At 37.7% G+C, this 18,719-nt stretch overlaps 1 protein-coding gene across 2 annotated transcripts; it reads left to right on the forward strand.

Annotated features, from left to right (window-relative positions):
* Positions 1-26: 26 nt before the first annotated feature.
* CIR1 (corepressor interacting with RBPJ, 1) lies at positions 27-18,478 on the forward strand. 2 transcript variants are annotated; one of them, XM_015815898.1, is made up of 10 exons: positions 27-229; positions 1,913-2,007; positions 2,947-3,020; positions 4,633-4,643; positions 4,737-4,792; positions 6,094-6,142; positions 6,307-6,424; positions 12,820-12,926; positions 15,139-15,224; positions 16,963-18,478. In XM_015815898.1, the coding sequence occupies exons 1-10, from the start codon at positions 158-160 to the stop codon at positions 17,615-17,617; spliced, it is 1,323 nt and encodes a 440-aa protein (XP_015671384.1). In that variant the 5' UTR covers positions 27-157; the 3' UTR covers positions 17,618-18,478. The 2 variants fall into 2 exon arrangements, with proteins under 2 accessions (XP_015671384.1, XP_015671383.1); XM_015815897.1 differs by lacking the exon at positions 16,963-18,478 and having other exon boundaries at positions 4,740-4,792; positions 15,139-15,288.
* The last annotated feature ends 241 nt before the right edge of the window (positions 18,479-18,719 follow it).

Below are 18,719 nucleotides of genomic sequence, written 5' to 3' on the forward strand. Positions count from 1 at the left end.
GGAAGCCCCGGGTCAAAGCCGGAGCTAGCCCGGGTGAAGTAAACAGAAGCTGCGCGGAGGAAGGCCGCAGGCACCGTCGCGACGTAAAAAAGCACCGCCGCTGCCGCCCTTTCTCTTTCTCCGACCCCGCTGCCGGCGCAGCCGCCGCCTCGCCACCATGGGGAAATCATTCGCTAACTTCATGTGCAAGAAGGACTTTCACCCGGCCTCCAAGTCCAATATTAAAAAGGTGAGCTGCCGTCGGTCGGGGCCATTTCCCGGAGGAAAGCCGGAGAGAGGCTCCCTTTCCCTCCCTGCCACCCGTCGACGTGGAGGCCCGAATCAGAGATGTTTATAGTCCTCGACTTACAGCAGTTCATTTAGTGACTGTTCGATGTTAAAACGTCACTGCAAAAAAAGTGACCCGTGATCCTTTTTCACACTTACGACCTGTGCTAGCATTTCCGTGGTCACCGTGTGGCCAAAATTTGGATGCTTGGCAACTGGTTCGTTTGTTTATAGTGATTGCAGTGTCCCCGGATCGTGTGAACACCTTTTGCGACCTTCTGACCAGTAAAGACAGTGGGGAAGCCAGATTCACTTAACAAACAGCCGGGTTATGTGGCAGTGATTCACTTAACAACAGTGGCAAGAGAAGTCGTAAATTGGGGCAAAACTCACTTAACAAATGTCTCACTTAGCAACAGAAATGTTGCGCTCAGTTGTGGTTGTAAGTCGAGGACTATCTGTATTGATTAGTCCAGGGTTAGGCAGCCTTGGCTCGTTTATGACTCGTGGACTTCAACTCCCAGAATTCCTGAGCCAGCCATGCTGGCTCAGGAATTCTGGGAGTTGAAGTCCAGAGTCATAAAAGAGCCAAGGCTGCCTACCCCTGGATTAGTTTAAAGGAGCTTTCAGAAGTTCTCCTTGTCTACTCTTCTTTCCTCCTGGGGTGAGGGGTGGGGGGGGGAGGTCTTCTGAATATATATCCTGGGCACACAAAAAATCCCCTCCTGTCCTCCAAAGTAAATAAATAAAATCCCAACATATTGCCAATGTACCCCCTCTTTTCTCCTGCCTCTGCTTTGCTTTGCTTTGCTTGGAGATAATTGCCCAGAATTTGTTGTTTCCATTATGAGTCCTCATTACATTACATTTTAACAAAAGAGTGGGACAGGGTTCCCCTTTTATACTATGATGTCTTGTTTTGTTTCCTAGTCTTAGGCACTTCTTTTCCACAGTGTATCCTATTGAATTTAAAACAGGTGCCGGCTACTAGATTGTAAATTTGCAGCTATAACATGTTGTTTTATATAATTAAGAATAAAGATGGGGCAGAAATAAAGTGGGATGAAGGAATTTGCAATGGAAGGGTATAGGAGGAGAAATTATCAAATGGATCCCCAGACATCATTAAAGCTTGATCAGGAAAACTTCCCGATACTTTGAAGTACTATTCCCATAGATCCTTGACAGCCATGCTGGCCTGAACTGAGGAGAATTAAAGTAAAAAATCACTTGAAGTATTTCAGGTTATCTATCACTGGCATAGAGCCAGTTTTGTCTAGAGGTTAAGGCATCAAAATAGAAACTGGGAGACTAGGAGTTCTAGTTCTCCCCTTAGTCATGAAAGCTAGCTGGGTGACTATTATGGTATGTTCCGTGATCATAAGTGATAGTAGTCCCACAGAGCATAGTGAGCTGGAGTTCATCTTCAATTTCTAATAAGAAAGCTAATTTCTGTATTAAATATTTCTGTTAAAAGGCCCATCATTTCTTACTGGAGTCTTTCAAGAACACCTGGATGGTTTGGGGTTTTTTTGGTAATTAAAGTTACAGAATTTTAGAGCAGTGTGAATGCAATATGAAATTTCAGAAAGAGAAAGGAGGGATTTTTTCAAGAATGATACTTAAATCAATTTATTCTAACTAGGTATGGATGGCAGAACAGAAAATATCTTATGATAGAAAGAAACAAGAAGAATTAATGCAGCAATATCTTAAAGAACAAGAATCTTATGATAACAGGTGAGATGTGGCTCATTATTTTACACTTGGGTGATAAAAATCCATAATCAAAGTATAACCCTCTAAATTTGTGACTCTTATTAGTTATCTTTATTATACATGTTTGTTTTATATTGTTCCAGTATATGATTGAAATATTTTATTTGCTACAAACATCTCTGAGAAAGATGTTGTTTATCTAATCAATGTATATGGCCATTCAGCTCAAAAATGGGACTCTGCGTAACAAACAATAAAAACTCCAAAATAACAACCAATATGGTTGAAAATAATTATAACCAATAATCAGATATAATGTACGCAAGATCCAAAACAGTGTGTTCCATCATGCAATCAGTGGCAGGCATAAAAACCAGCTGGGTTCATATGACATCCCAGCTCCAGAACTGAAGGGAAAAGCCAGGTCTTTAAAGCTTTGTGGAAGGTGAGGGCCATCCAGATCCCATGGAAGATGCTGTTCCATAGAATAGGTCATTGGGTCATTGAAGCAGTGCTATGAAGCAATTTCTACTTTATACAGTCTGCAAATCTTCCTTTGCCTCGCTTCCTAGGGATTTAGTCTCAGATCACATGCAATGCTCAGACTGAAAGGTCAGAGAATAACAGTTTTTTTAAGAATTGCCTTCAAAATGTGGATTCTTCTTTTTTTAAAAAAAATGTTCTCAGCTCCATTGGTGCATTAGAAATGTACATGACAAACTAAAATGTTTGGAATTAAAGTTGAGTCTAGGAATACATTTGGGGCTGAACTTCCCGTGTTTAAAAAGTAATTATTGCTTAATCCAGAATTATTATTATGTACTGCAGATATTTAAAGTGCTAGTAAAAAAAAAAGAGCTATGTCTTATTGTAGAAGCATGCTACCTTTATTTTAAAATATATTTTGAATCAATATATATTTCTTGCAATATATCATAATTTTTTTATATGTTTATAAAGATTGCTTATGGGAGATGAACGTGTCAAGAATGGTCTAAATTTTATGTATGAAGCGCCACCTGGAGCAAAGAAAGGTAATTTTAGTTGTTTAGCAACTAACACAATATTTACCAACAATTGTATGGAAACTATAACACTCATCAAAGATTCTTGATCATTTGGTTTTAATTGTGACAAACTTTTTCCTGCAGATTCTTTTTACACCTGTGCTCATCATTATCTTTTTTCCCCTTTTTAATTATAACTGAAAAGTATTAAAGAATTACAGTTAACATCTGGAGGAATAAATACTTTCCTAGCAGAAAATTTCAATTCTGGGTGTACCCAGATATGGGTGAGAAAGATCACTCTCTCAAACACAGGGGAGCTGTTGCAGTTGGGTAAGACCAAATGTCTTTCACATGTGAAGAACTGACCCCATCTGATGTAATCCAGATATGTTGGGCTTCAATTTCCATTCTGGCCAGGGCTTTTGGGAGTTGAAATATAACACATCAGGGTGGTGTCAGTTTGAAGAGTGTGGAATAGCAGTATTCCACTATTCCATGATTTGACTTGGTACAAAACAGCTTTTTTTTATAATAGATGATATTGCAGACCTTAAGGGAGACCATTAGAAACTACAGCCAACAGTATTAGTAAAAGAAAAAGTTTGCACAATTGTACAAACCACAATTGTTGGTTTCAGAAGTTGGGTCCTGTGTTGTAGTGGACATGATTTCATATGCTATTTTGTTTGTTTCTTGTAAACTGAATCAAAACATTGTGATGTGCAGAGCATCTTATCACTTCTAGAATTGAAAGCAAATTTATGAACTGACAATTGCTTCTCTAATCAACAATGAAGTTCATATTCATTCTTACACCCCTGCTAATGTTCCATGTGTAACTATCCTCTCACAAGCAGCTGCAGTAAAGTGACTTAAAATTAGGAAAATGCAGTAATAGTACCTTCTGCAATTTGCCATAGTTGGAAGCAGTGTACATCTTGTATTCAAATGAGGTGTTCATTTGGGAGGAATGGTTATCAGCCCACTGACAAACACTGCTGGAAAAGTGGTAGTGGGCATACCTGGGACCCAGATAGGACTTATTATCCATCTTATTGTTAAACATGTCATGCAGATATAGTCAAAGCCTCTAATCAGAGTATGAGCCTCTAAGAAAGACTGAGATGGGAAATGTTTAATTTCCCGTATGGCAAAAAAAAGTCTATTGATGCTATATAGGAAGTTGGAGAGGATCCTGTGTTCTTTTCAAATATGCTAGAAGATTCCAGTCTTTGAATCATTTTAGGCAAAGAGCTGAAAGGCTTCTTCTGATTTAAACTTTAACCCTTGCAGATTGGTCGTGCAATAGTGGATTAAATATTCTTGTTCTTATACAGTGTATTTGGTTTTGTAAAAGAAATAAGTATCAGATTACTGAAGAGTAAGTTTACATGTGGTGAATTTCTTGAGTATGATTACATAAAGCTGCAGTCTTTATCATAAATCTATAAGACACACATTTGGTTATGCATAATTAAAAAGGAAATACTAAATTTTAGTAGACAAACTTTATAAAATAAGGTGTTTTTCAGAGGTCTGTGAATTGCATGATCTGAATGTTTTTGCCTACTGAATGCCTCATCTAATGGTCTGCCTTATCCTATTCCCTACCATTTCATCATGATCATCAAACAAGAAACCAAAGAGGTAATTTTGATGTTTAATTTCTCATGTTTTCTCATATTTCAAAATCTCAATGTGTATATAAATAACAGCTTGATTTTATGTGTTGTTGTTTAGCAGGAGGGAGAAACTGACTACAAATTTGAATGGCAGAAGGTAGCTCCTCGTGAAAAGTGAGACTTACTGCTTGATACTTTGACTAATGTATTCTGAGAGCTGTTTACATATATGTGTTCTTTAAGGAAGAAGACTGTTGTCTCAAGCTGTATATTTTACAAAATAAACAGAGGCACGCCTTTTCAATAGGCAATACCTTTTGTATTTTTCCACAGAAATAGATCAGCTGAATACATGATTTACTATATCAGATCTTAGAATAAAAATATTAATAAGTGAAAGGAAGGCAAAAAATTACCTAAGAATATTATTGACCAAATGCTGTAAAGTGCATATTCTGTGTTTAGATGTTACTTTCACATGATATCTAGCATTTTACTCTAGGACTTCATGTTACATAGTTTCTCTTGCTCTTTACTGCCCGTCTGGAGTTCCCAAATCTGTCTCAAAACACATCTCAACCTTCTGAAGCAGATTCAGTAGGAGATGAAGCCTAGCAAGAGAGAGACCAGAGCTATTTGCAAGTGGTTCACTCCACCAGCAGACACATAATAAGTAGATTCAAACAGTATGAACAAAGTTCCATATTTATAAAACTTTCCCTCTTCTGAAACTGCCCAGGATGGAGAGAACAATGAAATCCAAGGAAACCATTGTGCTAATACTTTTTCTGTATATATATTGATTCAAAATGTCAGCCTATTATTTTTCTGTTTAAAAGATAAATATGCAGCACTCCAAATTGAAGAATATTCAAGCCTTATACAACTTAAATTTGCATTAAAACTGAAACAGCTTAACCACAAAGAGCAGAGGCAAGAGACACATAAAATAGAACAATAAAAAAACTAAGAAGCAATGGTGGTCTATTAAAATAGCAAGAATAATGAGTAGAGCAGGAAAGCACATAAAAACGATGAAAGCTGCACTATTTTAGATCACTAAAAATCCACGAGCCTTGACTCGGTGAATGTAGCAGGTTGAATTAAAAAAGGGTGAGAACAGATCTTCCAAAGGGTATGTAAAAGTTTGTTCTTGCCGTCTAATTTAGGCTTTCCCAGAAAGCAGCAATCTGGGGGTCTTATTTAGAAATGATGTTAAACAAACTATAAGTAGAGATTTCCCTTTTTATTTAGCCTTTCTTGATATCAGGAAGAACCAACTCTATATCTAGATGCTTTTTGGATAAATGTGAATAAATTAGAATTCGGAAACATTTTGATGCTGTGATTTCTACATCTTTAACAATTGAAGCCATAGGCTGTATCTTGTTTGAATCCCCAGTAACTAGTAATTGTAATTCTTTTTAATGCATACAGTAAGTAATATAAGTATGCATCTTTTTTGTATTTAACAGGTATGCTAAGGATGACATGAACATTAGAGACCAGCCATTTGGCATCCAGGCAAGTTTTATGCATTGCCTTCCTTCTATTTAGGATGGATTTCATGTATTCAGTAGTTTACAATAAATTACATTAGGTTTGTATTATGAAAACTTTACTTTGGATATAATGGGATAAAACATAGTATTGAAATGTGAAATTAAGTCTATATGAATCATTTTCAGGTGAGGAATGTGAGGTGCATTAAATGCCACAAGTGGGGCCACGTAAACACAGACCGAGAATGTCCTTTATTTGGCCTTTCTGGAATTAACGCAAGCTCTGTTTCCAGTGATGGCGCAGGTAGGTGTTTAAAATGTATTTCAGTCAATTTATCAAATAATGTTGAGTTATATTTATCTATATTTTATTGAGTTCAGCAACAATTGGGTGCTTAACTTTGCAGGATTCAAACTGAAGGTCTTCTGTAAATGCTTTTAGGTATCTTAGGTAAAGAGAAAGTCTTTTTGTGTGCTAATGAATTTTCCAGCCACTGTGATTCAGTCAGTATTCCAGTGCTCAGGGTTTGCATGGAGTTCTCTATAAACATTAGAACCACCAAATTGTAATTCATGTTCGTATCCCACCTACAAACAGGTAACTGATTCCATGGTAGTGTTTCAGATAGAGTGATTTCAGGATGATTACACCCAAACTATTGAAAAAAATGTCTGTAAGGAACTAATGAGAACTCTTTAAAAGTAGTCGTTAAAAGCAAAACAGCTCCATACCAAGTAATCAAAAGAAATAATACTCTATTGGGATATGATTTTTCTTCCTATTTCCTCGACTGTAATGCTAATCTATTTGTTGATTCAGACTTTTAAAAATATAATCTTTCCACTTTCAAAAGTGTCCTATTGAATAATATATCTTGCTGGTGAATGGAGATTATTTTTGCAATAAGGCAATTTCACTGGATGTGGTTTTCATGGGATAATCACATCCCTGGGGTACAGCCTTGGCTGTAATCTCCCAGGACTGTAATTATTTCATGACAACTGTACTCCCCCCCCCCCCCCCCCGATGATGCATTTATTTCCATTATGAAATCTTAGTCCGACATATAAAGTAACTTACTTTGATCACTGGAAACCACATGGTAGTGAGAGAATGTTCCAGCTGTGCAGTTTACCGAGACCCACTATAAGATTTACTACATCCCTTTACAAAGTTAAATTAGGCAATCAAAATGCTGTTTTACCCTAAGCTGTTTGGGTTTTTATTTTTTTAAAAAAATACTGATATTAACTTTTAGGATTCCTAATAAAAAAGGCAAAACTTTTTGCTCTACTTTTCTACATGAATTGGTTGGCATGATGTGTGAACAGTTAGGCAAAGAGTTTCCTCACTGAAAGCAAACATTTGCTTTCTAATGAACTATTGGTATCTGTTAGTTATTACTGTTGCCAAACTATGACAGGAATACAGCTTCTTTGAGAAGCTAAACTGTCATTGCAGGTCAGATGCTGATCATCCAAAGCATCTTTTTCTCTATCTGAAAATAGGTGATGCCATGGTATTTCTCATGGTGGGGGGGAGGCATTAGTTTTGCGGTTGTCTTACAATTTGCCATAACACTTAGTTTAGTATTAGTTTTACATTACATGGGCATAGTTAAGTAGAATTTACTATTTCTAGCAGCTTCTTTACCAGATGTACACACCTATCCTGAGTGAAGCTTTTACTCCAGTTCTTCTTGCTATAATACGTTCAATAGCAGGAATAATTAAAATAAGAATGTACCCCTGCATTGGATTGTAATATTTTTCACTTTGCTGGGTAGGGCTGATAGGAGCTGGAGATCAGAGAAATTTGGAGGCACACACTGATGTTTATACAAGGACTAGAGCAGGGATTGGCAACCTTGGCTCTTTTATGACTCATGGACTTCAACTCCCAGAATTCCTAAGCCAGCACGGCTCAGCTTGGAAACCTCTCCCTTTCCCCTCAGCATGGCTGGCTCAGGAATTCTGGGAGTTGAAGTCCACGAGTCATAAAAGAGCCAAGGTTGCCTACCCCTGGACTAGAGCAACCACCCTTATTGGAGAACTAGAAATGGAAAGTAATGGTATCAATCATTTTAAGAACTTCGCTGTTAAATGGGATGTGCGGCACTATCTCAGCGCAAAATGATACTGAGCTATTGTGCATCTTTAGGACACCTTTTCTCTACCTTCCTGTACGATAGCAAACTCTCATTTCCCCCCCCCCCCACTACCTATTCACTCTGTTATCTATGATTCTAGAAAAGTTATTTTACAGCATTTAAAGTAATGTGAAAATTCTGAAAAATATACAAATATTTAGCAAAGTAATAAGTAGAGCCAAAGTAGTGTTCTGAATTTTTGCTAGCAAAACCAGAATAAATGATACAATATAAGAGAAATTGGTCAAAAGTTATTCTACAGCAAGTCAAAACATTCTATTTTTTGGTACGTATATTTGAATTGTCTGGATGAAGACTTTTTTTTATTTTTAATGTTTTTTAAAAAAGGGAAAAAAGGGTGAATAGTCTTCCTTCAGAAGGCCATGGTGATGACTGCTTCTTTCCTTTAAGGCTCCAGCCAACCAGGTCCTAATCCAGTGTATTAAGTGCAATATTCACAATTAATCTTAAAAATACAGGTTTTAAGGGGACCTTCGAATCATAATTTCTGTAGATACTCAGAATTATAGCATCCACCGTAAATATAAATGACTGATCATGGCTGATCTCCAGAAAGGAAAGCTCCCTGGCTTTCCTGTCAAACTGCTCATATAATTAAGAATTTTATCCTAAATTTCTACTGCAATTTTTCCCTCCTATGTGTTATGTACAATAAATCTACTCCTGGCCAAACAGCTGTTCTTTGTTTGATAAATCTTGTAATGCTCTCCCTCACTAAGTTTTCTCCAAACAAATGATCAGCCCACCAAGATAGGCCAAATCAAGAAACAGGTACCGCAAGGACTACTCATAGAAAAGGAGGCCCTAGGACAGCTTGGCAGGGACAGTCTTTGCCCAGCAACAAACATGACAAGATGAAATAGTCTCTGACATCTGCTCTCCTTGGCCACCAGAATTTCTGAGCACCCAAATGTTTTGAATACTACCCCTGGGCCTGCAGCGTATGGCAGAGTTATATTTATTCTGCAAAAGAAGGGAAATGTTTTAAATAGCTATTTTGAAGCCACTGTTCATTGACAGAAGAGGGGGCTTTCCCTGGAAGTCATTCATCCGAGCCCTGTTGTTGCTATACTCTAATCTGATGTGAAAGATGTGGTTATTTTGCTCATCCAACTTGGGAGCGGCATCTATGACATTTCCCAAAGGCTAGGTGTTGGAGCAGTTTGGGCAATTGCTTACTCTGTGCCTGCAATTCCACAGCTGATTCAGATTCAGATGTTGGAATTAATAAAGACTTGGCTGGGGGTTCTGCACCTGCACAGGTCTCTCTGCTGTTTTTATGCTGAGGAGAAGAAAGTTTTTATTGCTCCTATTTGCATGGGTTCTCCAGTGCTGACATCCAAAGAGGCAACAGTAGGGTTTGTGTGTGTGTGAGTGTGTGTGAGTGTGAGAGGGAGAGAGAGAGAGGCTGCAAAACCTCCCCTTACTATGAAACCTTCCCCCATGCCTCCGTTTTCTAATCACACATCAATTAACATGCAATATTGGAACAGCTCTTCCCAATTCCCTAGTATAACTTCACTTACTAACTCATCTCTCATTTCATCAAGTCCTTCTCAAACTGGGTCAATCTCTCTGGCAGATAATTGAAAATCCAATATGTTCTCACAAACTCTTGTGTTCAGCTTTTAGAACTCTCAATCTGGGGTTTGTCTCCTAGCTGAATCACCAGATACAGCTTTAAATCTTGGCATCAAGTTCTGATAATTATCCAGCATGGATCACTGCTCTCATTGAGAAGCACAGACCATTAAGCTGCCCCTTCCTTTGGTGGACCCACAACAAAAGCCACACACCCCCCAACCTGGAGTGATCTGTAGGAAATTCTACCGGCTGATCTAAACAATTCGCATCGTTGTGAAATTGATCTCAGGCTTCCAAATTTTTCTTTCAAATGTTCGTAGGAGTGAAGAAGTTCTGTTTGGGCTGTTGGTTGATGAACCTTGTCTCAGTTGCTCTCTTAGTTATATCATGACACTGTACAGGATTGTTAATTTTACAGCTGCACAGTTTATTGTATTGTAACAGTACCTCAACAAGTTGTGCTGTGAACAGCGGAATGTCCTGAGGATCTGATGCCATTTTACAACCAAAGGCAAGGTTCAATGCATTTCTGAATAGAAATGTAATGACCTCCCTTTAGAGGAGGTCACCACAAGGTCTAATGAAACCCTAATGTCTTGCTGTGAAATATAATAACAGAAACCTGAAAGCCAGTCAGACTTTCCTCTGCCTCCTTTTATGCCCAACAGAATCAAGGCACGTTTATTTTGAGTCTCTTTCTCACATTCTCTCCTTTCTCAGACCTCAAACCTAGTTTACAATCTGCTAATAGTTCTTGCGTACTTTTGCCAGGGTTTTCCTCCACACAAACATTTCTCCTCCTCCATTTTTCCTTTTTTTAACCCAAGAAATTGTTTTTCGTATTTTTGTTCATCCAACATTGCTGTCTTCTAAGCCTGTTTCAGTTTGTCTATCATTTTCTTGAGGTGGCACTCAAGACTCCAGATAGAAGTCCAGAGAAGGACCAATGTGGTGGAATCAGAAGATACTGTAGTGCTAGGATGGAAAGAGTCTGATTCTAGTTAACCAATTCTTCTTGGAATGTTCTTTATTTGAGGGTTAAATTAATTAGGAAAATAATTTGCTTGTAATCTTGATCTTCTGGTGGAAAGGTATAATATAAACATAACAAATAATGAAAAGCGTAATAAACTGAAATTGCTGCTTATCGCTTGAAAAATGTGATTTTGTTAATATGGATGAAAAATTTTATTAATCTTGTTTTCTAATGGCATCACACTGTTGATTCAGCTGGTGATTAACTGTAACCCAGTCAGTTTTTCCACAGCTTATAGTTGTGTACAGTGATAGTGCAGTGAATTAAAAACTTCACAGCCAGAAAATGGGATCAGTCTGGTAACTTGCTGTGAAATAACCAAGCCATAAGAAGATGCTTAACTCTCAGCAAACTTTCATGCTGTAATTTAATGTAACACACTTAATATTTTGTATACTAAAACAAAAATTAAATTCAGAATTTCTTATATAGGAATTGCTTTTCTACTTGCAATCGTACCACTTTAGATTGAGTCTGGGGTGCTAATCATAGGATAAATAAGGCAAATTAGTTAAGAAAACATTAATCTCATTAAAGTAAAATTTCTCTGCACAGTATGTAGGAAAATAAAGCCAGTGCGTGGAAATCTCTTCAGTTAAAGGAAACGACAAATGTATATTGTTTTGGAGCAGAGGCAGTAATAAGAACAAACAGAATGATTTCTGAACACTTTCATAAAGACGTAGACCTTAAACCTTTAAATAAACTTAAAAGCACAAGTACACCTTAAATAAACTTAAAAGCACTAGCTAAACTTTAAAAGCAAAAGTATTCAATCTTAAAATGCCTATTATGTACATATATAAAACATGTTTTAATTTTTTAACTTATTTTCATCAAGGATTTATGCTAGACTAAGGCTTTTTAAAATCTTTAACAGTTAAACGAGATATCAAGTATTTATGTTTTAAAAGGTGCTTTAAAAACCATTTGGATTTTCAGGCATCATGCGGTAAACAACACCTGATTGACCTTGAATAATTTTGGAAAAAACTAAGCAAGAGTGAACTACATTAACACCATTAGGAAACACTAGACTGTGAATGAGAATGGAAAGTTGAGAAAACATACCACGTCATTGCCAAAAACTGCTCAGCATGAAATCCCAAAAAGTTGACCTCAGTTTTATCCTACGATAGGAAAAATTATATGAGAGTGCAAGGATGAAGACCACCCTATATTACCATCCACCCTTGATCTTTTCAACATTTGATACATAGAGATTAGATGCAGTCCCTCAAAAGGAATACTTCCTTGGGGGTATCTTGATCCCCTAACAAGATAAATGAATTTGTCTGACACCATAAATAAAATTATTTCATTGGGTTAAGGTTAGGGCAGAAATTAAACATGCTGCATACTTTTAATAATGAATCTTATCTGTAGCCAAGGGTTCTTTTGACTTTCCATTCCTATAGCTGCCTGCTGTAGAAACACTGTCTACTCTGGTTCCTGCCTGCACTGGAAAAGGAACAGCAGAGCCCAGGGTGAATTGTAATAGGAAAGGTTTTTTTAAAAAACAATAACAACAACGTGATTCTCTAATGCATACTTTTGACGCCAGAAAATGTTTTAAGTTTGAAAGCTGGCTTGTTGTACTTCAGTTTATGTACTTGTATCAAATGCTTATAGCTAGACGTTACCTAAAATATATTGTTTTCAATGTGACAAAGTTACATAAGAAGAGAATCCCCCTTGCACTTAAAGAAAAATGCAATTATTTTCTATTCTGAATCTCTAGACTGCTGTTTTAGAAAATCGTATCTGATTATTTGCTCAGCAGAAGATTATTGCGTTGATTTAGCTATGATTTTACTTAACAAAGCTTCCACTGAATTTCCCACTGTGTAGTCCAAAGAAGGTAGAGAGATATAAATGATACATTCAAACTGTGATTTTGGTGAACAGGGCCATCGATGCACCCCTCAGAGCTAATAGCGGAGATGAGAAACAGTGGGTTCGCGCTGAAACAAAATGTACTGGGGAGAAACTTGACCGCAAATGATCCATCCCAGGTAATGATCTTTTTATCAGTAAGCTGAAAATGTGTGCAAATCTAAATGTGATTGGTTGTGAATTGTTGCTTAATGTTTTTGTAATATGCATAACCATGGGGACGCCAGATAGGTAGAGAAACCTTTGTGTCTGTTAAAAATACCGTCTGTTTTCCCACTTTTTTGTTAGCTGGAATGATAGTCTAGAATTTGTCCAATCCATAGTTTAATAAATGAAAAGCCTCCTGCAGGCTTTAGTAGAGATTTATTATCTACCAGAGGAAATGGTTTTGACTTTTCTTTACTTTGCTTATGATAGTAGCTGCTTTATCTAACTCTATCCCTGGGTGAAAAATAATGACAGTGCCGTTCAGGGGATGCCATACTTTGGCGGTGCAATTCGGAATGCTACCCTGTGTGTTGCTAGAGATTGTATCATTTCTCTCTGCATGGCTACCAGAAGGGAAGCTTGACAAATGTAGGGTAGACTCCTGCTTACCGGAGAGGGGAATATGTCACCAGAGCTGGAGTTGTGCTGCTATTTCTTTTGTTACTATCCTGCTTCTTGAATTTTACCTCACTTACAGAATAGTTAAACCACCTTCAGACAGAAGAACATGATGCTGCGCTTATCGATCAGAGGCCTTTCTCGTAAAATGGAGCATCTTAATAGCAAGATAAAGGAGAAATTTGTAGCTTGGAATGAAGGGCCCTTGGTGCTCTCTGAGCTTGGTTGTTTTCCTGCAGATGTTTCATTACCCAAACTGGGTAACATCATCAGTGCTAGTAAGGAGTGCAACTAAGTCCAAAAATACCAGGGAATTTCTAGAAACCTGGCACTCTGACAAATGTGGCATCAACAGACATGTAGACACTAACACATCTATAGCCTATGCAAAAGAGACAATCAATCAGCAAAAAGGGAATAAAAAGACCCAAGCACCTCTCCACCAGCAATCAGCACCTAGATCAGCATAGATTAACTCCATGATTAACATCAGACCAACAATCAAGTACACAAGACCCCAATCAAGAAATTGCCAAAGAAGCCAACAGTAAACAGCCCAAGAATCTCTCAGACCTCCCCCACCAACACTGACAGGGCAAGCCACTAGAATACAAACAGACAGCAAACTGCACTCCTTATAGCACTGATCATGTTACCTAGTTTGGATAATGAAACGTCTGCAAGAAAACAAGCTCAGAGAGCACCAGGACCCCTCATACAAGTTTCTAGATGCTTTGTGTTCTTGTAGTGTCTCACACAAGCTCCACAGCACAAGTTCCTTGTAAATGGGACCGTCAGGCGATACTGTTTGAACATGGTTTTTCTAATGTCCTCCAAATTGGCTATTCAGGCTGGAAATTCTGGAAAAATAAAGCATCTTATGGGTCCCAGGCTCCCTTTAAACTACACTACACATGAGGACAACGTACAGGTAGTCCTTGACTCACAACGGTTCCTATAGTGACTGTTCAAAGTTACAATGGCACTGAAAAAAAGTGATTTGTGAACATCTTTCACACGTATGACAGTTGCGGCATTCCTATGGTCATGTGATCGAAATTCAGATACTTGGCAACTGACTCATATTTGTGACGGTTGCACTGTCCCAGAGTCATGTGATCACCTTTTGCAACTTTGTGACGAGCAAAATCAATGGGGAAGCCAGATTCACTTAACCATCGTGTTACTAATTTAACGACTGCAATGATTTGCTTAACGATTCTGGCAAAAAAAAATATATCATAAAATGGGGCAAAACTCACTTAACAACTGTCTTGCTTGATGACAGAAATTTTGGGCTCAATTGTGGTTTTAAGTCAAGGACTACCTGTAATATTAGGATGGTTGCAGATTAATGCACTTAAGCCTTGAATTGCTCCAGCTGGGTAAAAGGGTATTTAAAAAAAAGAGGGGGGGAACAGATGTGGCTGAAAGGAAGTAACCCCCTTAACTAAGCCAGCCAGTTGATCCTATTCCTGTGCATTACCTTGGTGCTCTTTTCTTCGTTGCAGCATTAGATGTTCTGCCCCTCAAAATAATATTTTATTCAACTATCTTTTAAAATATATACTGCTCAAAAAAATAAAGGGAACACAAACTCCTTCAGTTCCATGTTAAAATGTTCCCTTTATTTTTTTGAGCACTATATTATTTATATTCTGTTATGTATATACTGTCCCTTTTGCCCATGTTCTGTAGCTATATTTCCCGATCTCTTTTTTTTAGGAATACGTTGCAAGTGAGGGAGAAGATGACCCAGAAGTAGAATTTCTGAAATCCTTGACAACTAAGCAAAAGCAAAAACTTTTGAGGTAATCATATCATGAGGATGTAGAGGCTACTAACAAGGGTTATTTCAAAGTTAAAAGTTTTGATTTTATTTATTCTAGAATAATTGTGTAGAATATTTAACCGCAGTTTATCCTTCCCCATGATTTTAAGTCCATTATCATTCACTGCTTATTTGAGTGGGATTTGCTGAGAGCTGGGGGCTACTAGGGTTCTGAAATCCCTTCCTCTTGCTTTGCTATGTACAGTAAATAGCACATTCTTGAATCTTTATATACTTGGCATTTACAGAATGCGATTGCATGATCCTTAAACTGTTCCCGTTATAATACTATTTTATATGCTAATTTGTTATGAGAAAAGACATAAATTACATTGAGTAATTCTATACCGCAGCTGAAAGATAATGGATTATTTTTTTTAACAAAAAATAACATTGGGAAATGTGTCATTTGTCCTTAACTAGATCCAACATTAACCCATTCTTATTCTACCGTAGTTGATAGAATTGGCTTTTAGGAAAGTAGAGCTTGTACTTAATTGATCCATTTGTTTTATATTTTATGTTTGTACTACTCTGATTAAATACCTTGTTACCTAGTGAATCAGAGTCAGATAAATTGAGGATTTAAATGATAAATAAACATATGCACTCCAGTGTAAGTGTGATGTCTAGGACAGAATGCATGTATCCCTTTGATTATCTCTATCTCCTTTGCAGGGGGAGGGAAGTGAGGCACCCTAAGCAGTGCTTCCTCCACCAGTGTATTAGTGGTTGTTTTTCTCACGAACTTCCTACAGGTACAGCAGTAGCTGCTAGATCTGGCTGGGAACTCATATTGACGAACGTGTTCCAATTGACACATTGCTTAGTCCAGGGGTAGGCAACCTTGGCTCTTTTATGACTCGTGGACTTCAACTCCCAGAATTCCTGAGCCAGCCACGCTGAGGGGAAAGGGGGAGGTTTCCACACTGAGCCATGCTGGCTCAGGAATTCTGGGAGTTGAAGTCCACGAGTCATAAAAGAGCCGAGGTTGCCTACCCCTGGCCTAGTCAAACTGAGATAATACAGGTAGTCCCTTGACTTACAACCGCAGTTGAGCCCAAGATTTCATTTTTTAAGTAAGGCATTCGTTAAGTGGGTTTTGCCCCATGTTACGACTTTTCTTGCCACAGCTGTTAAGTGAATCACTGCAGTTGATAAGTTAGTAACCCGGTTGTTAAGTGAATCTGGCTTCCCCATTGGATTTGCTTGTCAGAAGGTCGCAAAAGGTGAACACATGACCTTGGGACACAGCAAAAGTCATAGATATGAACCAGTTGCCAAGCAGTTGAATTTTGAGCATACGGTCATGGGGATGTTGGAAAGGTTGTAACTATGAAAAACCATCATAAGTCACATTTTCCAATGCTGTTGTAACATTGAACTGTCACTAAACGAACTGTTGCAAGTTGAGGACTACCTGTAGTGCTCTGCTTTTATAGCAATCACGATATAAAATCGTGCTTTTTTTTTCTGTGATAGGAGTGGAGCCATAATTGTTGGTATCTGAACATTTTAGTGCCTTAGTTTGCTCTAACCTTTTTTTAAAAAAAAAAATCACGAACATATTTATTAGATCAGGATATACAATATCAAGGATGGCTTTAAAAGAGTCAAGAGGCAAGTTTGGAGTTTGATTCTTTTTTTTAAAAAAAAAAGGATTGCACTGTTATATCGCTCTGTTTCACCGCTCGATTTTTCTGTGTTCAAAATCAAAGAAAGCTAGATCGCCTAGAGAAAAAGAAGAAGAAGAAGAAAGACAAAAAGAAGAAAAAGCAGCGGAAAAGCAAAAATAAACACAGAAAGCATAAGAGCAGATCCTCTTCCACATCCTCCAGCGAGTCCTCAGCAAGCAGCGGTGACGGTGAGACCAGTAGCAAAAACAAAGCCCCCTGTGGAAAAATAGATTCTGAGAAAAAAAGGAGAACCAGGTTTTCAGAGACTGACAGCAGTGATTCTGATGAGAAGGGGAAGAAAAAACTTTACAAAGATCCCTCCAGCAGCCATGATAACAAGGGCAAAGACAGAGAGAAGTCTCGGCTTTTAAAAGAAGGCCCTTCTTGGGAGAACGACAAATGGGGCTCCAGTGAGAGCGAAAGAAATCCCACAAGCAGAAAGGGAAACTCAGAGGGGAGAAAAGAATCGGAACGACCGGGACACGCAAGCAGGAGCCACAGCAAGGGGGAGAGGAGCAGGCAAAGCTCTGATTCAAGGCAGCGGGCGCACAGTCCCCGTGAGGAACGAGACAAGAGTAAGGAAGTAAAAAGCCACAGTTCAGAGGTAAGCAGAGAGCAGAGGAAGCGTAAAGAGAGCCACCCTGATGAATACGGCAAAAGGGAGCACCGAGAAAGAAGCAAAGAGAGGAGAAAATAAAGTGGATAGCTTGTGCGTTTTTTTTTCTTTCTTGGGAAGGACTCCTGTTGTGCTCTTCTGCCTCTCATAAGTTCTCAGAAAAATCTCAGCCTCCTGCTTCAAACATTCTTGTATATATGTCGTATCTATTACGTAACAAGTAAATAAACACAATCCAGGGTTTTCTGTTGGAATCATTTAATTGTGGAGGTGGAGGGGAGAGGGAAGAAAAGTTATTTGGTAGATCTAGCTTTCTTTTGCAGTTGATATTAGTGTGCAGAAAAAGGAGTCAGTACTGAAGTTTCAACAATAACGTGTTTCTTTCTTTAAAATAATACATCTAGACAAGCCTTGCAAGAAACAAAAGAAGCTGTTCCAGAGACATGGAATTATTTTGTTTGCATTTAATGTGGTTTGGAATAAAATTCCTGTAAAGAGGCATAAAAACTGGGTTATTTTGATCTGAACTTTTAGTTTCTTTTTCGCGGATGTTTTCCTAAGTAAAAGCAACAGAGCAGCATTGGTTCAACATATGCCAATATGTTTTGTCCTTGTGAAAGTATATCTTCACCACAACTATCTAAATATGTGAACTTCCATTGTCAGTTATTTTGCAGCGCTTGAGAAAAATATTTTTTGTGTTAAGAATTTCTAAGTATTGTGTGCTACAGAAATATAATGTCCATTCCTATCTTATTAAACTGCAGATTGTCATTGTTAAGATTTGAAGGATGTGATAGTCCTCATTAGTCGGACATCAAGCAATTTTGCTGTCTTGCTATAGTTTAAATTTTCTTTATTAATGCTTGTTTTTCTGTACTGTTTTGTATCATCATGCTGAGATTTTTGCATAAAAATGAAACGTGACTCACTTTGCAAAACTGAGCTTTGATGTATGTTACATCTTTACCTTTTATCATAAGTTTTATAATAAAACTTATACAATTAAACTCCGTGGCCTTTGAATATGAAGTGGTAGTATTTTCACAGAATGAAAATACATTCTATGGCCTTATTAATATTATCAATAAAAATAATATATCAATAAAAATAATATATAAACTAGATAGTGCTGTTTTCCCCTCTTACTTGAATATTACAATCCTTGACTTTCCTGTAAACA

Source organism: Protobothrops mucrosquamatus, unplaced genomic scaffold (genome assembly GCF_001527695.2).
Source record: "Protobothrops mucrosquamatus isolate PMUCROS unplaced genomic scaffold, P.Mucros_1.0 scaffold383, whole genome shotgun sequence".
Taxonomy (NCBI): domain Eukaryota; kingdom Metazoa; phylum Chordata; class Lepidosauria; order Squamata; family Viperidae; genus Protobothrops; species Protobothrops mucrosquamatus.